This window comes from Hypanus sabinus, chromosome 13 (genome assembly GCF_030144855.1).
Source record: "Hypanus sabinus isolate sHypSab1 chromosome 13, sHypSab1.hap1, whole genome shotgun sequence".
Taxonomy (NCBI): domain Eukaryota; kingdom Metazoa; phylum Chordata; class Chondrichthyes; order Myliobatiformes; family Dasyatidae; genus Hypanus; species Hypanus sabinus.
This window is the reverse complement of record NC_082718.1, coordinates 13815463-13839504: the sequence shown is the minus strand read 5'-3', so window position 1 is coordinate 13839504 and position 24042 is coordinate 13815463. Positions and strand designations below refer to the sequence as shown.

The following is a 24042-nucleotide window of genomic DNA, read 5'->3' as shown; positions in this document are numbered from 1 at the left end:
TACACCAAGTGCAGGTGACGGGAAAGAGATAATTTTGCAATGTTTGAGCTGCAGCATTGCGTGCAGATGAGGGGTGAAAGCAACAGTGGGACAGGATGTCTGCTGGAAACTGGACTCACACAACAACACACACAGCTCAGGATGCAATTCTCTTTATTATTGGCTGAGAAACTAAATGAGTACAGTCTCCACAGACAGTGAGAGTGTTTACAAAGAAATCAGGCACTGAATCCACCGCTGGAAATGATGAGTGGATAGTTCTGGAGTCTTCTAAATACTGTGAAATTTGTAGGCACAAACAAAGCCAAGTTTCTCATCACAGGGATAATCATTCCACTTTGAAGGACCTTGAAGCAGAGAAAAGGAATCCAACATTGACCTGTTAGTCCACAAGCTTAATGTTACAGTTGCTGAAAATCTGAAAATAATTCTGGAAATATTCAGTAGGTCAGACAGCATGTGTATATAGAGAAAGAGGAAGGTCATTAATGGAGAAAATACATTTATTTCTCTCTCTCCACAGATGCTGCCTCGCCTGCAGAGTGTTTCCAGCACTTTCTATTTTTTGTTTAATCTAAATATTTCCTCTTTTTGAGTCAAAGTCTATGAGCCATGAATTTTTTTTGACCTTGATCCATGTGGTTGCCTTGTAAAATAAGGGAGTCACTTCCTATTGTGGTCAGGATAAGTGTTGCTGAAACCTGATATCTCACAAAGTTCACTGGGGACTTGGAGTGTTCCAGACTGAAGTGGCTGGGCTCACCCTGGGCTGGAACCCCTGGACAGCGTGCCTATCCCATCAGTGATAAACTGAGCCTTCACTGTTTCATGGGAACAGGGTCTGGAATCTCTGGAATGTAGAAGATAAACATAATATTTCTGGTTTCAATTTTTACCCAGAAAAAAATTATTTCTTTCTGTTATGAGGAGAAAATGGGAGGGCCATGAGTCAGTCCGCATTAGGGGATCAGAGGCGAAGAATTTTATATTCCTCAGCATTACCATTTCAAAGAATGAATCCTGTGTTTAGCACTTAAATGCCATTACAAAGAAACCATGGCAGCACCTTTACTTTCTTGGAAGTTTGTGAAGATTTTGACAGACTTCTATAGATGCACAATAGAGAGACTGGTTGCATCACAGCTTGGAATGGAAACACCAATACCCTCGAACCAAACAGTCAACACAAGGTAGTGTGTATGGCCAGTCTGTCACCTTATGAAGGACCCCACACCCACCTCATACAAACTCTTCTCCCTCCTGCTGTCTGGGAAAAGGCACCGAAGCATTCAGACTCTCATGACCAGACTATGTAACAGTTTCTTCCTCCAAGCTATCAGACTCCTCAATACCCAAAGCCTGGATGAAACCTTACTGCCCTATTTTCTTGTTTATTATTTATTGTAATGCCTGCATTGTTCTGTGCACTTTATGCAGTCCTGGGTAGGTCTGTAGTCTAGTGTAGTTTTTCTCTGTGTTTTTTTTTACATAGTTCAGTCTAGTTTTTGTACTGTGTCATGTAACACCATGGTCCTGAAAAACATTGTCTCGTCTTTACTGTGTACAATACCAGCAGTTATGGTTGAAATGACAATAAAAAGTGACGACTTGACTTGAGTATACCAAGAAAGAGTGCTATCACAAGATATCAGATACTATTATTAAGGAGCCCTCACCATCCAGGCCAGGCTCTCTTCTTGCTGCTGCCATGAGAACGGAGATACAGGAGCTGATGGTCCCACAAGCACTGAACTGATTCCACAACCTATGGAATCACTTTGAAGGACTCTACAACTCATGTTCCAATATTATTGAATCTTTATTTATTTATTTATTTATTATTATTTGGTTTGTTTCTTTTATACTTGCACTATTTGTTGCCTCTTGCACGTTGGTTCTTTGCCTGTCTTTGTGAGTAGTTCTATTGTGTTTATTTGTATTTACTGTGAATGCCCACGAGCAAATGATATTAAATTTTCTTTGAACTTTGTACTTTGAGTTTCTTTATCTGCAGTGCCACGCCTCAGGATCCTCCAAACCTGATATTACATTCCTTGTAAGCGTCACACTGAGTCGAATCTGAAAAATTAGCTCTGTTGTTCAGATGAGCATGGGGTCGATTCATTCCTCTGTGGTGACAAGTGTGGTGAACTACATATACCTGCCTGGACACGCCCCTCTGCCAACTGCTCTTGTGGCTCCTCTCACAGACCCCTGTATAAAGGTGATTGGGGCACTGCTCCTCCCACTGTCTTCAACATGGTTGTGCCCGTTTTCGCTGTTAATAAAAGCCTATTATTTTGTACTCTACTTCCAATCTCCTAGAGTTATTGATAGTGCATCAATTTTATTAACAGCAATTTTAAAACATGGAATCCATTTTATGACCCGACAAATTGGATATAGACCCTCAATCACAGGAGGCTGGCAATGCTTTCGAACTCTGGCTAGCCTGCTTCGAATCATACCTCAAGGAAATTCAGGTGACCGAGCCTGCCACTATGAGCAGAGTTCTCCTCTCCAGGGTCAGTCCACGGGTCTACTTGCTGATCAGGGATCAACCGAACTACCAGGGTGCGATGGATGCCTTCAAACAACAATACCTGTGGCCGGTGAACACCGCCTATGTAAGATATCACTTAGCGACACGGCAGCAGCAGGCAGGAGAGTCGAGCGCTGAGTTTGTCCGGGTCCTACAGACACTCGTGCGGGCCTGCGATTGCAGGGAGCTGACGGCGGAACAGCATGCAGACCTCCTGGCACGAGACGCCTTCGTCACGGGGATCAGGTCAGTGTACGTACAGAAGCGGCTGCTGGAACACGCCGATCTTACCTTACATTCGGCGATTGAGCTGGCCGACACACTGGAGGCCGCTCTGAACAATGCTGATGCTCTCCAGGCATGCGATCTCCCGCCGATCTCGTGGACACTGCAGACCCCTCAACCTGCCAGTGAATTGACCACGGCTGCTGCCAGTCGTGAGTCTGTGAAGTCCCTGCAACCCTCCGACAAATCGACCACGGCTGCTGCCAGTCGCAAGTCCACGAAGTGTTACTTCTGCGGACTCGAGAAGCACCACCAAAAATGCTGCCCGGCCCGAGAAGCTACCTGCTCCAGCTGCGGAAAGAAGGGCAACTTCGCCAAGGCCTGTAAGTCCAAACCGGGAGCACTGAGAGTTTTGTTCACCCGGACACGGTGCAACGCTGCAGACTCGTGAAACGACTGGTAAGCCAGAGGGTAGCTATGGCTTCTGGGTCGCATACTACAGACATCCTGGGGGATTGTGTAGTGACACTGGTGGTGCAGGGCACAGAATATCAGGACGTTGTCTTACTGGTCATGCCTCAACTGTGTGCCCCTGTGCTATTGGGGCTCAACTTCCAGAGCCACCTGAAAAGCGTGACAATGGAGTATGACGGGCCCCTCCCACAATCACTGTCAGGAATCCCCAGTTCTGTGGGAATTCGTCACATACCCCGCTACTGACCACACACACACACCGAACCGCACATCCCACCCTACACCATGCCAACAGCTGCACTACGGACACCACTTGCGGCCTCTCTACCCTTAAGATCCCTCCCCCACCACTGTTCACCAACCTGACTCCCAACTGTAAACCTGTGGCAACTAAAAGCAGGAGGTACAGCGTAGGGGACAGGGCCTTCATTAAGTTGGAGGTGCAGCGGCTGTTCAGGGAGGGGATCTTTGAGCCAAGCACAAGTCCTTGGAGGGCCCAGGTGGTTGTTGTTCGGAACAGGGAGAAAAATAGGATGGTCATGGACTACAGCCAGACCATCAATAGATTCACGCAGCTTGACGTGTACCCACTACCTTGCATCACGGATATGGTCACTCAAATAGCTCAGTACAATGTGTACTCGACCATAGACCTAAAATCCGCTTACCATCAGCTCCCCATCTGCCCGGAGGACCGCCCCTACACTGCCTTCGAGGCGGGCGGCAGACTTCCTGCGCCTCCCCTTCGGTGTCACAAATGGTGTCTTTGTCTTCCAGAGGGAAATGGACCGGATGGTGGACCAGTGCCAACTGAAGGCCATGTTCCCATATCTGAATAATATCACCATTTGCAGTCCAACTGGCAAGATCACGACACCAACCTCCAACAATTTTTACAAGCGGCCAAAGCTCTTAACCTTACCTATAACAGGGACAAGTGTGTGTTTGGAACCACCCGACTTGCTATCCTTGGGTATGTCGTGGAGAAGGGAGTCATTGGCCCTGACCCCGACTGTATGCGCCCCCTGTGGAAATCCCTCTTCCCATCACCCTCAGAGCCCTCAAAAGGTGCCTAGGCTTCTTCTCCTATTACGCCTGCCCCCTGGTCTAGTCCACCACCTTTCCCCTCTCAGCTGAGGCCCACGCGGCCTTCAGCTGCATTACAGGGGACACCGCTGAAGCAACAATGCATGCAGTGAATGAGACCATTCCCGCCCAAGTAGAGAGTGACGCCTCCGACTTCGCGCTGGCTGCTACCCTCAATCAGGCAGGAAGACCGGTGGCGGTCTTCTCCCATACCCGTCAAGGCCCTGAAATTCAGCTCTCCGCAATGGAGAAAGAAGCTATTAGGCACCAGAGGCACTATCTCACCGGCAAAAAGTTCACCCTGCTGACTGACCAGCGCTCGGTTGCATTCATGTTTAGCAACCAACAGCGGGGCAAAATCAAAAATGATAAAATTTTGAGATGGAGAATTGAACTCTTCACCTACAACTACGACATCCTGTACTGGCCTGGACGGCTCAAGGAACCTCCGATGCCCTATCCCGGGGAACATGTGTCAGTGCACAGATCAATTGGCTATACGCCCTCCATGCAGATGTTTGCCACTCGGGGGCCCAGCAGGTTCACCTACTTCATGCCAACCTGATGGGCGGGAGGACATGGTCTCCATCCATGACCTGGCGCCCGCAGGAACACCAGACCCCTACCCTGAACAGTCTGTGGTAACTATGAACCCCGTACCCACCGATCTATATCCCCACGTGACACCGCGCACTCCAAGCCCTACACGGACACCTCACGACACTCCCGTACTGAGCACCACGCATACGCACACGCACACGCATGTGGGGTTACTGATGCCTAACGGGCTGGCACCTCAAGTCAGGCCGGAGCCAGCACAACACCCGTCACCGGTGCAATCACCACTGGTGCTACGTAGATCGCAGCAATGTACTCGACCGTCTGATAGGCTTGACCTGTAAATATACATGTCGGGAACTTCGCCCCCTGGGGACTCTCCTTTAAAAAAAAAGGAGGGGTGATTGTGGTAAACCATGTATATCTGTTTGGACATGCCCCTCTGCTGGCTGCTCCCGTGGTTCCTCCCACAGACCCCTATATAAAGGTGATTGGAGCACTGCTCCTCCCACAGTCTTCAACATGGTTGTGCCCATTTTCGCTGTTAATAAAAGCCTATCATTTTGTACTCTACTTCCAGTCTCCTAGAGTTATTGATAGTGCAAAAGACAAGCCTCTTCAATACTGTGTCTGAAACGGACTTCGAAGAAAATAAAGTTTCCCTCACTGTTAACACCATGATGAATATGCACACAGTCTTCATTGTCGTGATCATCAGGCTGACCTCTATCCCAGTCTTTGTAAGTGTAGTCAGTTCCATCGATCCATGTGAAATTCCCTTCCTGTGGGATAGAAATCAGTGATTATTTCTGTGGGAACACTGAGTAACCTGTCACTTAATGGTACAGGGAGGAGCTGGACCTGAGTCAGAGTGAGACCAGAATACGAGCAGACAGGACAAACGGGGCAGTGAATGAGATTTTAAATGATGGACTGTCAGGGTGGGGGAAATCTCATGGAAGAAACAGAATCCTTGGAACAAAAGAAACCGGATCTGAGAGTAAAAGTCAGGGAGAAGGAGAAATGATAACTCGGACAACGAGTTATTGAGCACAAATACACAAACTGATCTCATAAACACTAGAGGGACAAACGACAGACGAACTTAAAAAGACTGCACATGAATGGACACAGACTACAAAACCAAATGTGAATTGGAGGCAGGAAAATTTGTGACTCACTTAGATCCTGTATAGAGTTCTGGTCTCCAATGTATGGATTGGGTATGGAGACACCACTGAAGGTGAGAACACGTTTGCAGGGACAATACCAGAAATGAAAAGTCATACATATCAATAAAGGTTGAGCAAACTTGAGCCATTGTCTCTCATTGACTGATGGTAATCTCTCTCTCTCTCTGAATGGCTACCTTTTCTAACTGTAGAGCCACATCTACAATTAACACTTGGATGTTGAAGCCAGATGATTGTGTGTGGAATGGCCAAGCAGCTCACTGGGATCCTCCTTCAAACTGTGAAGATTCAACAGGATCAACATAGAGAAATGTTTCCACTTGTGGTGCATGGCCACAAACACAGGAGAGCCACAGATCAATCCAGCAGGCTCCTCGAGAGAAACTCTTTTCTCCAGATTGTGACGCACTGGGGTCAGTGATTGGTAGGAAAAGACAGAGACACCACTCATGAGGGAGAAAGGAAAGTCACACTGATCATGTCAGATGAAGGAGTGATGCACCATCAATAACTCTGAGACGTGAGTTAAGGTAGGCTTTTATTGGCTGGAAGAAAGCACAAGCAGCAAGTGACCACCACACAACATCCTGGAGACTGAGGAAGGGGCTGTGCCTCCAATCGCCTTTATACCGGGGTCCGTGGGAGGAACCACAGGAGCAGTCAGCGGGGTGTGGGGGGCATGTCCAGACAGGTATATGTAGTTCACCACAAGGAGAGAGAGAGAAGGCTCGTGTAAAGATAAACAGGGACATTAACATTTGTAAACTTGAGGAAATCTGCAGATGCTGGAAATTCAAACAACACACACAAGATGCTGGTAGAACACAGCAGGCCAGGCAGCATCTATAGGGAGAAACGCTGTCGACGTTTGGGGCCGAGATCTGAAGGGTCTCGGCCCGAAACGTCGACAGTGCTTCTCCCTATAGATGCTGCCAGTCCTGCTTTGTTCCTCCAGCAATTTGTGTACTTTAAAATGTGTGACTTTATTTGTTCACATGACTTGGTGTCATTGGTCAGAGCATAATTTATTGTCCTTCCCTGATCATCCTCTGACCATTTCAGAGGGCAGGTAAGAGTCACACATTGATGGATCTCTGGAGTCACAGTGAGGTCAGACTGGGGAAGGATGGCAGATTCCTCACCCTGAAGAACAACAGTGAACCGGATGAGTTTTTACAACAGTCTGGTCGTTCCATTGTCACCATTTCTGATAAAAATGTTTTACTCTGGATTTATTGCATTTTATTTACTTGGATCCAAATCCGGATTTGGATGGGATTCAAATTTGTGTCCCTGGATCATTAGGGTACACCCAGTAACTTAACCACTACACTACTGCACCCCTGTTACTCTACAGGATGTCAGGTGTAATTCTGTCAGTGAACACTGATGCCACTTCAGAGATTCATCAATGTGTTAATGTAATCTGCCCTCTGAAATGGTCAGAGGAGGTTGGGGAAGGACAACTTCTGGTCTGGCCAGGGTCATGACATCCTGTAGTGTAAAGCCTCATCGTTAACTTTACCATGCAAATGTCATTCAGGCCAATCCAAGCCCATGGCTTATTCTTCTCCACGGCAGCGACTACTTCAGAAATGAAAGCATTGTGTTCATCTGAATTCACTGAAGCCAGCTGTCCGTAATATGACTTTTGATCACAGAAATCCTTTAAATGAAAGAAATAATTTATCTGTCAGTGAGAATCAGCGTCTTTCGTCCTCTTACAGGCCGTTCAGTAAATTGCCCAACCTGACAGAACAAATAACAGTAGAACTGAAGAACAGGCCTTCAGATCCATAATGTTGTGAGGTTAATTAAGCCAAAAATGCCAAATTAACATAATGTCTTCTGAATGCACCCAGCCCATATCCTTTCATTCTCTGTATATTCATGTGATTATCTAAGAGCCTCGTAAGCACCTCTATTCTATCTACTGCCACCACCACTGCAGAGAGCACATTGCAGGCACCCTCCACTTCCTTGTCAAAATTTGTTCCCACATAGCTCCTTTGAAGTTACTCCCCCTCAACTAAAATACTGTACCTGCCCTCTGGTATTAGACACATTGACCATGGGAACAGGATACCAGCTGTCTACTCTGTCTAGGCATTTCATATTTATATAAACTCCATCAAGACTCTCCTTAGTCATCACCACTCCAGAGATAAAAATCCTAATTTCTCAAACCTCTCCTTAGAGCACAGGACCACCAATGTAGGCAACAGCTTCATAAACCTGTCTGACTCCTTTCCAAAGCCTCCACATCCTTCTTGTAATGGGCAGACCAAGAATGAATAAAATTTTCCAGACAAGGCCTATCCAGAGTTTAATAACACTGCAAAATAACTATATAACTTCCTGTCTCTTGAACTCATTGCCTCAACTAATAAGAACAAGCATGCCTTACACCTTCTTCATCTCCCATCAACTTGTGCAACCATTTTCTGGGAGCTATGGACTTACATCCTAAGAAGTATCTGTACATCATGGCTGTCAAGGGCCCCAATACTAACCATGTACTGTTCCTTCACATTTGATCTCCTAAAGTGCAGCACCAGCCTGGATTAAACTTCATCTGCCATTCTTCACCCATATCTACAATGATCCATATTTTTTGGCAATCTTTCACACTCTCCACAACACTATCACTCTCTGCAGTCTGTGAACTTACAAAACCCACCCACCATGAATTTTTATTCATGTGACTTACATCCATCACAAACTGTAGAATGTCCCAGGACAGTTCACAATGGAACACTATCAGTCAGGGAATACCATCCAGAATAAGATACATTGACTACTACACTCTCTCATCTACATGCAAGTCAATTCTGAATCCAAGCAGCCAGGTCACCACAGATCTCACTCACTTTCACCTTCTGGATGAGCATCCCATGCAGGACCTTATCAAATGACTGACAAAAATCAATGTAAAATAGTAGTCGCCAACCTGTCAATCGCGATTGACCAGTCGATCTGTAAGACTTCCCCGGATGATCCCAAAAAAAGAAAAATAAATACACAAATACTGTTGAGAGATTGTTTCTGGGTTGCAGGGTTTTAGTTCCGTTCTTTCTGCCCAGTGCACAAGCGTGTAGCTCTCCTGCACTACACAGTGTACTTCTGTGGTCCCCACAGCTGAAACAATATGAGTCAGCTGCATCTTTCCTCATTCCCTGTCACGCACACTGTTGAACTTGAATACATGCGAGGTCATCAGGCGACTAAACGCAGTGACACACTCGCGCCAGGGATCGCTGGTTGGCCTCGTGTGGCCGGCGGGAAGTGCCGTCGCTACTGGCCTGGAGCGCTGCCTCTGAACCTGTTCACCACACCGAATGTTCATGGGGAACCCGGTGCTAAAATATTCGCAGACGACCTAATTCGGACTCAGCATTTTGTAAGTAGCAGAGCAGCTACCGCGCTGCGATCTACCGAAGTAAACTTTTGTCGGCCGATAGATCCTACAAGGGTGGGCAGGTGGGTGCTCTGTCGCACGCCCCGCTCGGTCGGCCACTTGCTCCGGACTGCGACCGCTGTGGGGACCTCTGGCTCTGAACTTGTCCTCTCACCCCACCCACGACCAGCTGCCCTTGGCCAAGGCGTCTGGTGGTGGGCGGGCAGGAGGCTGAGTTCGGGCACAGAGGCTGTCTAATGAGGCAATGGCTCAAAACAGTTTCAGTACCTTGTGTCCAAGCACCCTGCACTTAAAGATGAACCCGCTGAGCTTTTTCAGAGGAAGAAACGTGAGCAAGCCGAACAGAAGCTGAGAGCCGCGAAAACTAAATTGCGGAATAGACTGGAAATAAGGAACCTGCGAGTATCGCTGTATTCCCGTCGTGATTAGCCACACCCCCCGCCCCCATCGGCCAGTCCACAAGAATATTATCAATATTAGACCGGTCCGCAGTGCAAAAAAACAGTGGGTACCTCCGGTGTTTAAACATTATCTCTGCTTCCGGGTTGTGGGGTTTTACTTCCGGTCTTTTCTGCCCCGGTGCACATGTGTGTAACTAATTGATGTGGGGTCGATCTTGCCTTTTACAAAGGCTGAGGTAGGGGATCTTGGACTTAAAAAAGTTGGTGACCACTAATGTAAAACATTAACCACAGCTCTACCTTCATCAGTCAGCTTTGCCACATCCTCAAAAAGCTCAATGAAATTATTAAAGAAGTGACTTGAACTTCCACTGCAAAATCATTAGTTTCTAAACCCACTTCTGGATGTGTAGATTCTACTAAAATCCAAATATTTCACCCTTTGATCCAACTGATAGAAACCTGAGCCCATGGCTACAGTGAAACACTCCCTGGAACATAGGGATTCATCACAGACAACTCAACTAGAGGCTGTGCTGTGAGTTCATGGGAATGAACCAGCAGAGACCGATATTCCACAGGACTTCCAAAGAAATCACTTAATCCAGGGACTTACCTCAGCTGCTTCCCATGTCTTTTCTTCACTGAAAAACCGGTAACAGGAGTTTAAAAGAGAATAATAAAACCAGTTTTCATCACAGGGTCCTCTGGATAGTTCACGCTTTTCAAGGTGATGCTGAGTCCTCTCCAGTTCCAAGGAATTCTCTGTCCCTTCAGTCAAAGAATTAGCGTTTAAACCAACTACAGTTAGCAAAGTACCAGTCATAAACGAAGGACGAGGGATGACTGCACAGGCGCGCGGATGTCAGTGAGTTAGACCAGTGTGAAGTTTAAAAGGAGACAGCTTTACAAAGCGGGTGTCGGAGAAGCGGGTGATGGAGTAGGAGGGCTTTGGTTCAACAGGAGTTGAGGCCAGGTAGGTTACCTGTGAAGAATAGAAACAGGAAGTATGTCTGTGAGGCCGGTGTTCTGTACTGGGTGTCAGACGTGGGAAGTCCGGGAGACTCCCAGCCTCCCTGATGGCCACATCTGCACCAGGTGCATCAAGTTGCAGCTCCTTAGAGACTGGGTTAGGGAACTGGAGCTGCAGCTCAATGACCTTCATCTGGTCAAGGAAAGTGAGGAGGTGATAGAGAGGAGCTTTAGGCAAGTAGTCACACCAGGGCCTCGGGAGACAGATAAGTGGGTGACAGTCAGGAGAGGGAAGGGCAAGAGGCAGATACTAGAGAGTACCCCTGTGCTGTCTCCCTTAACAATAAGTACTCCTGTTTGAGTACTGTTGGGGGTGACAGCCTCCCTGGGGGAAGCGACAGTGGCCACAGCTCTGGCACAGAGTCTTGCCCTGTGGCTCAGAAAGGTAGGGAAAGGAAGAAGGCAGCAGTAATAAGGGGACTCTATAGTTAGGGGGTGAGACAGCTGATTCTGTGGACGTAGGAAAGAAACACAGATGGTAGTTTGCCTTCCAGGTGCCAGGGTCATTGATGTTTCTAACCGTGTCCATGATATCTTGAAGTGGGAAGGAGAATAGCCAGAGGTTGCAGTACATGTAAGTACCAATGACATGGATAGGAAAAGGGAGGAGGTCCTGAAAACAGACTACAGGGAGTTAGAAAGGAAGCTGAGAAGCAGGACCTCAAAGGTGGTAATCTCAGGATTATTGCCTGTGCCACGTGACCGTGAGTTAAAGAATATAGTGAGGTGGAGGTTAAATGCGTGGCTGAGGGATTGGAGCAGGGGGCAGGGATTCTGATTTCTGGATCATTGGGACCTCTTTTGGGCAGGTTGCACTTGAATCCAAGGGGCACAAGTATCCTGGCAGGGAAATTTGCTAAGGCTATTAGAATTGCTGTGGGGTGGGAACTGAACTGAAGAGACGGAGGAAAGGGCTGTTGGCTCACAAATAGAGAAAGCTTGGAGACAGTGCGAGTGGGAGGATAGGCAGGTGATAGAGAACGGATGCGCTCAGACCGATGGTTTGAGATTTGTCTATTCTCATGCAAGAAGCATCATGAACAAAGCGGATGAGCTTGGAGCGTGGATCAGTACTTGGAGTTAATGTATTGTGGCCATTACAGAGACTTGGATGGTACAGGGGCAGGAATGGCTATTTCAAGTACCAGGCTTTAGATGTTGCAGACCAGACAGGGAGGGAGGCAAAAGAGATGGGGGGTGGCACTGCTGATCAGAGTTAGTGTCACAGCTGCAGAAAAAGAGGAAGTCATGTAGGGATTGCTTACTGAGTCTCTGTGGGTGGAAGTTAGAAACAGGAAGGGGTCAATAACTCTACTGGGTGTTCTTTATAGACCACCCAATAGTAACAGGGACTTTAAGGAGCAGATAGGGAGACAGATTATGGAAAGGTGTAACAATAACAGGGTTGCTGTGGTGAGAGATTTTAATTTCCCAAATATTGATTAGCATCTCCCTAGAGCAAGGGGTTTAGATGGGGTGGAGTTTGTTAGGTGTGTTCAGGAAGGTTTCCTGACACAATATGTAGATAAACCTACAAAAGTAGAGACTGTACTTGATCTGGTATTGGGAAATGAACCTGGTCAGGTGTCAGGTCTCTCAGTGGGACAGCATTTTAGAGATAGTGATCACAATTCTATCTCCTTTACCATAGCATTGGAGAGGAATAGGAACAGACAAATTATGAAAGCATTTAATTGGAGTACGGGGAAATATGAAGCTATCAGGCAGGAGCCTGGAAGCATAAACTGGGAGCAGATGTTCTCAGGGAAATGTATGGCAGAAATATGGCAAATGTTCAGGGGATACTTGCGTGACATTCTGCATAGGTAAGTCCCAATGAGACAGGGAAAGAATGGTAGGAACCAGGGTGTACAAATGCTGTTGAAAATCTAGTCAAGAAGAAAAGAAAAGCTAACATAAGGTTAAAAGATGAGGTAATGATAGAGATCTAAAAGATAATAAGGCTAGCAGGAAGGAGCTTAAAAGTGAAGTTAGGAGAGCCAGAAGGGGCCATGAGAAGGCCTTGGTGAGCAGGATTAAGGAAAATCCCCAAGGTATTCTACAAGTATGTGAAGAGCAAGAGGCTAAGATATAAGAGAATAAGACAAATCAAGTGTGACAGTGGAAAGGTGTGTATAAAACCAGAGGAGATAGCAGAGATACTTAATGAATACTTTGCTTCAGTATTCACCATGGAAAAGGATCTTGGTGATTGTGGGGATGACTTACAGCAGATTGAAAAGCTTGAGCATATAGTCATTAAGAAAGAGGATATGCTGGAACTTTTGGAAAGCATCAAGTTGGATAAGTCACCGGCACCAGACAAGATGTATCCCAGGCTACTATGGGAGGTGAGGGGAGGAGGTTGCTGATCCTCTGGCAATGATCTTTGCATCATCAATGGGGATGGGAGAGGTTCTGGAGGATTGGAGGGTTGCAGATATTGTTCCCTTATTCAAGAAAGTGAGTAGAGATAGCCCAGGAAATTATAAACCAGTGAGTCTGACTTCAGTGGTTGGTAAGGTGATGGAAAAGATCCTGAGAGGCAGGATTTCTGAACATTTGGAGAGGCATAATATGATTAGGAATAGTCAGCATGACTTTGTCAAAAGTAGGTAGTGCCTTACGAGCCTGATTGAATTTTTTGAGGATGTGACTAAGCATATTGATGTAGGAAGAGCAGTAGATGTTGTGTATATGGATTTTAGCAAGGCATTTGATAAGGTATCCCATGCAAGGCTTATTGAGAAATTAAGGAGGAGTGGGATCCAAGGGGACCTTGCTATGTAATTGCTTGCCCACAGAAGGCCAGGAGTGGTTGTATATGGGTCATATTTTGCATGGAGGACGGTGACCAGTGGTGTGGCTCAGGGATCTGTTCTGCGACCCCTTCTCTTAGTGATTTTCATAAATGACCTGGATGAGGAAGTGGAGGGCTGGATTAGTAAATTTGCTGATGACACAAAGGTTGGGGGTGTTGTGGATAGTGTAGAGGGCTGTCAGAGGTAACAGAGGGACATTGATAGGATGCAAAACTGGGCTGAGAAGTGGCAGATGGAGTTCAACCCAGATAAATGTGAGGTGGTTCACTTTGGTAAGTCAAATATAGTATTAATGATAATACACTTGGCAGTGTGGAGGATCAGAGGGATCATGGGGTCTGAGTTCATAGGACACTCAAAGCTGCTGTGCAGGTTGACTGTCTGGTTAAGAAGACATACAGTGCATTGGCCTTCATCAACCATGGTATTGAGTTTAAGAATCAAAACGTAATGTTACAGCTATATAGGACCCTGGTCAGACCCCAGTTGGAGGGCTGTGCTCAATTCTGGTCACCTCACTACAGAAAAGATGAGGAAACCTTAGAAATGGTGCAGAGGAGATTCACAAGGATGTTGCCTGGATTGAGGAGCATGCCTTATGAGAATAGGTTGAGTGAATTCGGCCTTTTCTCCTATGTTACAAATGAGGAGCAACTCTGATGGGCAGAAGGGCACAGAATCGCCAAAGCCCCCCTCCCCCTTTGGAGAATCGCAAATCGCTACTATTCCGATGCTTTTATCAAAGGAAATGAGAGAGATAAACAGCTCACACAAATTTATGAGAGAGAGGCACAGCACAGGTTGGAATGTCTCCTATTGACAAAGAGAGAAATTACTGTTATTGTCTCTTGGAGAAGGAATCATGTATTGAGTACTGTTATATTCATTGAAACCCCTCGGGGGCAACCAGAGTGGTCTGGTTGAGGGATTGCATCATCCCAACCTGATTGACATCTGAGACCCTGTGAGTGGGGATAAAAGTAGGATCTGGGGAACACCCCTCAGACGCACCAGGAGAGATGCTACGAGACCGGTGGGGGCTTGTGTGTGTGTCTACACTTGCCTGGGTGATGAGTCCTCCACGGAACGGTCTAGCTAAAGGACGGAGACGGATCAAGATCGTAAAAGGAAAGTCAGCAAGTCAATAGCTGTTACTCTCTCTCTCTCCCTCTTTCCCTCCAACAATTGCAACACAGTGAGCAGCAACTACCGCAGCCTGCATGAACTGAAGTGAACTTTATATTTCCATCGGACAATTCATTATCCCCTAGACAACGATAGAGCTTATTTCTTATTGATTATTATTATACCCGCACTTTTAGGTTTAGTATTGATGTCGTATATTATCTGTATATTTGCATTGATATTATTTTTGTGTATTTTTACTAATAAATACTGTTAAAATAGTATCATCAGACTTCAACGGATACTCCTATCTTTGCTGGTACCCAGTTACGGGCTTCGTAACACCTTGCAGCGGTGAAGGATGAGAGGTGACCTGACAGAGATGTATAAGATGATGAGAGGCATTGATCGTGTGGGTAGTCAGAGGCTTTTTCCCAGGGCTGAAATGGCTAACATAAGAGTGCCCAGTTTTATGGTACTTGGAAGTAGGTACAGAGGAGATGTCAGGGTAAGTTTTTTACGCAGTGAGTGGTGAGTGCGTGGAATGGGCTGCCAGTGACGGTGGTGGAGGCAGATACAATGGAGATTTCTGGAAAGGTACGTAGAGCTTAGTAAAACAGAGGGCTATGGGTAACTCTAGGTAATTTCTAAGTAAGTACACATTTGCAAAAGCTTTGTGGGCCAAACGGCCTATATTGTGCTGTAGGTTTTCTGTTTTCTATAAACATTCACAGAATTTGCTGATTCACAACACCAGATTTTGATGGACAGACAGAAGGTCAGAGTTCGAGGGGAGGAAGGAGCACCAGCTGTAACCATGGCCTGTCTAGTGTTTAATACAGACCTAATGTGATCTCCCTCGGTCCATCTCATGTAAAAAGGAGAAAGGGACAGATGGACAAACTGCAGGCTGATTAGCCTGACATTAGGAAGAGAAAATATATCAGGAAATGATCTGAGTGATGGCACAAATCATCATTTAGAGTGGTGCTTCTAATCAAGGACAATTGCATGGAGATGTTAAAGGAAACTGTACACTTTCTCTTCTTAGGCTGTCCATCAGGATCGAGAAGGATTTGCCTTCCAAAGGAGTATTGGTGCAGGATTTCATTCAATGTGGGGTGCCTGTTATACAACAACTACCACTCTGTCTACTCTAGACAAAGTGTGTGCCTGGTCTGCTGGCAATGAGGGCCAATTCCATTGGGGACTAAGCTCTATTAAACAGACAGACAGACAGGTAGACAGACATGCACTCACAATCTGACCACGTACTCATCATGATCAGAGATACAACATCTTGCACAGGTTTGTTCTCACCTCTTTTCCTTCCATCTCGTCCCACCCTGGCCCCCTCCCTCAGTCTGTCCTCCCTTGACAAATTTGTCAACTGGTGTGATTTTCTGTCCATTCCTCTGGAAATCTAGTTACAAATTGACCATTGTTGGGAATTAACTATTTTCAGATGGGATTTGAAGAGACAGAGAAATTGATAAAGGAGGGGTTAGTCCTGACATAAATGATGGGATGAAGACGGGGAGAAAGGATCTGGGTTTAGTAAATGAGGTAATGTCAGTTTGCTGCTTTTTCATTTGCTGAGAAACCAAAATGTGCAGAAGATATTGGGTTTGTCTCTGGGCCCCCAGTGGTGGGAGTGTAAAGTGTGGAATACAGCAGAATCTCAGAGGCACATTTCAGAAGGGTAATACTACAGTCATGAGGTTCTGTGACCTTCATGTAGATTGGGAAATGCACATTAGCAGCATTCACTAAGTATATGCAGAATGGCTTTCTGGACCTTAATGTTAAAGATCCAACAGTTCAGCAATGAGCAATGAACAAAGTTTAATTCAAAATCTTGAAGTCGGGGGCGTCATGTGATGATGTAGGCTTGAGACGTTGGGAATCCAGCTCCCTAGTAAAAAGTAATGAAATAGGGTTTAAGTGAAGAAGAGTTAACAAGTACCTATTAGAAACTGTTTATAAGCAACTCAGGATTATCTTTAGATATGGCTCCTAAACTGAAACAGAAGAAAGCTACTCCTTCGAAGACTGCGTAAGTCGGCGGGGGAAAAGGCCTAACCGTTTCGGTGAAGCCTCGGACTCAAGTTGGATTTCCTCCCGGTGAAGTGCATGGCACTTCTGATGGTGCGGGACAGGAAGTTGCGGCAATGTCAGCGGTCTCTAAGAAGAAACGGTAAGAACAATGCATGTGCGAAGAAACAAGTATGCATGAACAGATATTAACAAAACTACAAATCCCAACTACAGCTGGAAGTGAATCGGAAGTGGAATCAGATTCTTTGGGAAATACATATGAAGAAGAAGAGGGAAAGGAGGAGATTAAAGGAGACATAAGAGATATCCTGATATATATGATGAATGAATTAAAAGCTATAAGAACAGATATAAGATGGATGCAGATTACACTTGATAGTGTGGTGGAAAAACAAAAGAAGATGGATAATAAAGTTAAAGAGATGGAAGTAAAAATGGAAGAAAACACTGAAAGAATAGATAAGATAGAAGACAATAATCTTGCCTGGACAACAGAAAGAAAACGGATGTTGGAAAAAATAGATGTGCTTGAAAACTCTAGTAGATGAAATAATATTAAAATTGTTGGTCTTATAGAAGGTACAGAGGGAGAAAATCCAACAAAATTCTTCCAAGAATGGATTCCAAAAATTTTGGAAATGAAAGAAAGAAGTCAAGTAATTGAAATTGAAAGAGCACACAGAGCTTTAGGATCAAAACCTCAACAAGATCAAAATCCAAGATCAATTTTGATAAAATGCTTAAGGTACCAAGATAAAGAAGTGATCTTGAAGGTGCAAAAAAGAGAAATGGGCCATTGATGATCAAAGGGAAGAGAGTTTTTTTGTATCCAGACATAAGTTACTATCTTCTGAAGAGGCGGAAGGAATTTAATCCAGTGAAAAAATCTTTATGGGAAAAGGGCTATAAATTTTTATTGAGCTACCCAGCAAAATTGATCATTTTCCTGGATAACGAAGAAAGAAGATTTTTTGTTGACTACCGGAAAGCGGAGAAATTTGTGCAAGAACTACCTGATATCCACGAGGGGGAGTAAAGAATTATAGAAATGAAGTGGACTAATGATGAAGACTGAAACATGGTTGGACTTGACAGACATCTATAAGGAATAAGAAGAAAAAAATAGTTGAGGAGTATTAACTGGGAGTAGAGACATTAATTATTTTCTTTTTTGTTTCTTCACTAATATATTTTCTTTCTTTTTTTTGCTGGGGAGCTGGAGGAGCTCCTGATCGATGGCTGCAAGTTTCACGTGTACAATCATGGCGATTACCATGACCTGTAAAATGGGGGAGGGTAATGTTGTGTTTCTTTTTATTCACAACATTAATGGGGGGGGGTATTTTGTTTTTTTTTCTTATATATTGGTTATCTTTCTTCTATTTTTCTTCTTTTTTGCCTGGATAGTTGGGAAGAGACTCATAGCAACGTGGAGTATTTTAAAGGATTCCCAAGGTATTATGAATGATTAATTTACTTAATTTTTTAAATTTAATGTTAATGGACTTAATGGACCTGTGAAAAGAAAAATAGTTTTAACATATATTAAGAAAATGAAAGGAGATATAGCTTTTCAACAAGAAACACATTTAACAGAAACAGAACATAAGAAATTAAAGAGAGATTGGTTTGGAAATGTCATTGCAGCTTCATTTAATTCAAAATCGAGAGGAGATGCAATTTTGGTTAATAAAACTTTACCAATTAAAATACAAAATGTCATAATTGATTCTGTGGGGAGATATGTGATTATACATTGTCAATTTTTGTTCAGAATTATGGACTCTTATGAACATTTATGCACCAAATGAAAATGATGCAAAATTCATACAAGAAGTTTTTGGCTGTTGCACATGATAAAATATTAATAGGTGGAGACTTTAACTTTTGTTTAGATCCAGTTTTGGATAGGTCAACTAAAGTCGCTACAAAATCAAAAGTAATAAAACTAACTTTATCATTAATGAAAGATTTAAACCTGATTGATATATGGAGAAAAATTAATCCAAGAGAAAGAGACTATTCATTTTATTCAAATAGACATAAAACTTATTCAAGGATTGATTCTTTTTTATTATCAAAAAATATTCAGGATAGAGTGAAAAGTATGGAATATAAAGCAAGAATACTGTCAGATCATTCCCCCTTGATAATGACAATGATAATGATGGATAAGGAGGAATCGATCTATAGACGGAGATTTAATTCAATTTTATTAAAACATCAATATTTTTGTGATTTTATGAAAAAACAGATTCAATTTTTTTTGGATACAGATTTACATTCAGTTGAGGATAAAATTGTATTATGGGAAGTGATGAAAGCATATTTAAGGGGTCAGATTATAAGTTATACATCTAAAATTAAGAAGGAAGACATGGCAGAAATAGATCAATTGGAAACATGGCAGAAATAGATCAATTGGAAAAAGATGTCATAAAGTTAGAAAGAGAATCTCAAAGATATATGACAGAAGAAAAACAAAGACCTTGTTAATAAAAAATTACAATATAATACACTCCAGACATATCGTACAGAAAAAGTAATTATAGAGAACTAAACAGAAATATTATGAATTAGGTGAAAGATCACATAAGATTCTTGCTTGGCAGCTGAAAACAGAACAGGCTTCTAAAACAATAAATGCAATTTGAACAAGTGTAAATCAGGTAACTTATAAACCTTTAGAAATTAATGAAATTTAAAAAAAATTTATACTGAACTATATCAATCAGAATCACAAAATAAGATTGTTGAGATAGATAAATTTTTATCACAAATAACTCTTCCAAAATTAAATTTGGAAGAACAGAAAGGATTAGATATGCCCTTTACGTTAAAAGAGGTTGAAGAAGCTTTAGGATCACTTCAGAGTAATGTAATAAATCCCCAGGAGAAGATGGTTTTCCTCCTGAATTTTATAAAAAAATTTAAAGATTTATTAATTCCTTTTATGGAATTAATATATCAAGTGGAAAGAATGCGTAAACTCCCACAATCTTTTTTAGCAGCGATCATAACTGTATTGCCAAAAAGAGATAGAGATCCTTTAAAACCAACATCATCTAGGCCTATTTCTTTGTTGAATACAGATTATAAAATAATAGCAAAAATTTTATCGAATAGAATATCTAAATATTTACCAAAATTAATACATATGGATCAAACAGGTTTTATTAAAAAACAGACAATTAATGGATAATATACCTCGGTTAGTATAATTCATTTGGCACAAAAAAGAGAGGAAATGAGTGTGGCTGTTGCTTTGGATGCAGAAAAAACATTTGATAGATTGGAATGGGATTTTTTATTTAAGGTATCGGAAAAATATGAGTTAGGAAAATCTTTTATACAATGAATTAAAACCTTAAATACTAATCCTCAAGCTAAAGTCGTTACAAATGGTCAGATTTCAACATCATTTTGCTTAACAAGGTCAACTAGACAAGGCTGCCCATTATCACCTGCTTTATTTGTATTGGCAATAGAACCATTAGCTGAATTAATTAGAACAGATTCAGACATTGGGGGCTTTAGAGTTAATCAAGAAGAATATAAGATTAATTTATTTGCTGATGATGTTTTGATTTATTTACCAAATCCATTGCAATCTTTGCAAAGACTATCTTTTAGATTGGAAGAATATGGGAAAGTATCAGGGTATAAAGTAAATTGGGATAAAAGTGAAATTTTACCCCTTACCAAAGGAAATTATAATCAATGTCGATTAGTAACTCAATTTTGATGGTCAATAAATGGGATAAAATATTTAGGTATTAGAGTTGATAATGATGTAAAAAATTTATATAAACAAAATTATTTGCCATTATTAAAAAAATAAAAGAGGATCTTGATAAATGGATGACATTACCAATAACATTAATAGGTAGAGTTAATGCTGTAAAGACGAATATATTTCCTAGATTGTAATATTTATTCCAAACTTTACCAATACAATTGCCTCAGAAGTTTTTTTCAAGAATTGAATAAATATGTAAGGAAATTTCTTTGGAAAGGAAAGATGTCAAGAATATCATTGGAAAAAATGACATGTAAATTTGATTTAGGAGGATTACAACTTCCAAATTTTAATAATTATTATAAAGCAAATCAACTTAGATTTATCGCGTCTTTTTTTGATGAAGAAAAACCGGCATGGATTAGAATAGAATTAGATAAGATAGGAGGAAACATACCAGAAGATTTTATATATAAATGGGAATCCAAACAGATACGGGGATTGATTTATGGAATAAGGTAAATATGGACAATGAGATGAAGAAATCTTTACTAGCAAAAAGAACTTTAATTCAAAATAGGCTTATTCCTTTTACAATGGATAATAAATTTTACATAATTGTTTCCAAAAGGGGATTAAATATATAGGTGATTGTTTTGAAGGAGGTATATTGATGTCGTTTGATCAATTAAAAAATAAATATAAAATATCAAACAACACTCTTTTCTGTTATTTTCAATTAAAGGCTTATTTATGAGAAAAGCTGGGTCAAACAATGTTGATGCCAAAACCTAGTGAAATAGAAATATTAATTCAAAAAGGAAAAATTTAAAAAATTTACAATCTGTATGTACAATTTGATTCAAAAACAGACAATTAAATCAGGAATTCATAAATCAAGACAAAAATGGGAATCTGATTTGAATATTAAAATTGATGGAAAAAGCTGGTCAAGATTATGTTCTGATAGTATGATAAATACAATAAATGTTTGACTTTGATTAGTACAATATAATTTTTTACATCAATTATATATAACACCACAGAAAATAAATAGATTAAATTCAAATATGTCTGACCAGAGTTTTTGATGTAATCAAGAAATTGGTACTTTTTTACATTCTACTTGGTCTTGTTTTAAAATTCAATCATTTTGGATAAATCTAAGACTTTTATTGGAACAAATTACTGGAGTACAACTCCCACATAGTCCAATATTATTTTTATTAGGAGACATTGAAGGGACAATACCGAAACTTAAATTGAATAAGTATCAGAAAAAAATTATAAAAATTGCATTGGCAGTAGCCAAAAAAGTTATCGCAGTTACTTGGAAATCTGATTTATATTTAACTATGGAGCATTGGAATAATGAAATATATAGTTGTATTCCACTTGAAAAAATTACATACAATCTAAGAAATGAATATGATATATTTTTGAAAATTTGGCTCCCATACCTACAAAAGATAAGATTAAATACATAGGTCCTTTGAAGATAAAATTATAAAGTAATTGGGGAAAATTAAAAATAAAAATAAAAATTATTTTGAACCCCATGGAGCATGTGGGGATCCTCTGATATCCAGGCAATCTTTCTCTTCTTTCTTTCTTTTTTTTCTTTCTTTAGACAAGGGTTAAGGGGGGGAGGGTTAAGGGGAGGGAGGAGGGTTAATATTATTTTTTTCTCTTTCTTACTATTTTATCATTACATTTAGTCCTTGTAATTTTCTAAAAAATTAATAAATAATTTTTAAAAAATCTTGAAGTCCATGTATCTTCAGCTAAGAATGAACATATTAAAGAGATTTTCAACAACTCCAGAATTTAAAAGTAAAATAAGCCAGATACAGATATGAGGCGTGACTTTGCCTTGGTCAGGTGGGTAATGGAGAATATACAAAAGGAATCAGAATCAGGTTCACTTTCACTGGTACATTCGATGAAATTGGTTGTTTTACAGTAGCAATACAGTGTTAGACTTAAAACCACTCTCACAGGTGTGATAGCAGAGAAGTAATAATGAAAATTTAAAGAACAAACCCACAGTTTATAACAAACACACTGTATATCCACCAGAGATACAAAGAACAGCAGATAGAGCTGTCCAACCATCGGTAACATTCAATGACAAAGATCAAAGGAAAAGGATTTTATCAGTGATAAAAGAGCAGCAAGCTGGAGATTTGGAATAATTAAAAATGCTCTTTAACAGCAAAACAAAGAAAATACACTTCATCAAATAAGAACCAAGTTATTGCTTATGAAAAAGGAAGCAGAATTTCAGGGCCATCATCTGAGAAATGGAATAAATTTTCCTCCAGAAAAAAAGGAAAAGATGAACAAAAGCTGTGAGTCGTTTGCAATCAGGCCATGCTCCCTCAGGCCTTCACGCTCAACCTCACTGGTGACAAATAGACTGCACTTTGTGCATTGGACCCAGTGCCTAGAGAAGTTACTTCTCTATATCCACAGAGTTCCTCACAGAAAGTCACATATCCACTTACCTACAACTTTATTTTGCTATGAAACATCACTGTTGAAAAATCTCTGTCTATTGATCTGCAGGAGAGTTTCTGACATCTTCCATATCAACAGTTTGGAGATGAGTATCCCAGAAAAAAGACAATTGCTACCACATCCTGACCAGTCCAATGTCAACAAATTCCCATGTCCCGCAGTCCCAACATAGGACCTGTGTTCCTCACAGCAATATATTTATAAAGCTCCTAGAATGAATGCACCTTACCTGTCACATCACTTACAAGCAGCACGGTCATCACCAAAACCCAGACCAGCATCATGTTTCTTCTCTCAAACCTGAAACAAAAGAAAATAATCCATCATTACAGTCAAGTTTCCCAGTGAAGTTGGGGATATCCCGTCACCATTCGCACCTCTCTCTCTCTCTGCCAGTTCCCTGCATCAATAAAGTTTCTAATGGAATTGCGTCCCCAAATATGTGTTGTTTTCAATCTTAGAAACCTCAGAAAATATTGAAATTAAACACAATTGGCTCGTCTAACCAACGTAACTGTTACCACTGGCTAATCAACATAGACTGAACAGAACAAAATTAACAGGAAACCACAGAAATGACTTGTGAGCTCTAAGTATGATTGCAGAACATTACTCTTTAACTGAACACTGAGAAGTGGAGGCTGTAGAAAGCATTTATGATCCCATGACGTTTTTGTGATATTTGAGTTCAATAAATATTATCAACAAGAACAATTAGGATGTAATATTCAGTTAAACCCTTCAAAAACAGAGTATTCACACAGATCACCTCACTCACTCATATCCTTGCTCTGGTTTGTTTCCCTTCCATTTCCCATCATAGGGGATGATCTCCCTCCATCACTGACT

At 41.9% G+C, this 24042-nt stretch overlaps 1 protein-coding gene across 3 annotated transcripts; it reads right to left on the bottom strand.

Moving 5' to 3' along the window:
• Positions 1-169: 169 nt before the first annotated feature.
• On the bottom strand, positions 170-24042 carry LOC132403458 (alpha-N-acetylgalactosamine-specific lectin-like). Of its 3 annotated transcripts, none has more exons than XM_059986861.1 (6): positions 23972-24042; positions 23423-23493; positions 10514-10668; positions 7604-7744; positions 5553-5667; positions 170-347 (listed from the first exon to the last, which is right to left on the bottom strand). In XM_059986861.1, exons 2-6 carry the CDS (start codon positions 23475-23477, stop codon positions 271-273), a joined length of 543 nt encoding a protein of 180 aa, XP_059842844.1. In that variant the 5' UTR covers positions 23478-23493; positions 23972-24042; the 3' UTR covers positions 170-270. The 3 variants fall into 3 exon arrangements, with proteins under 3 accessions (XP_059842844.1, XP_059842845.1, XP_059842843.1); XM_059986862.1 differs by lacking the exon at positions 23972-24042 and adding an exon at positions 23571-23689 and having other exon boundaries at positions 5610-5667; XM_059986860.1 differs by lacking the exon at positions 23972-24042 and adding an exon at positions 23571-23680.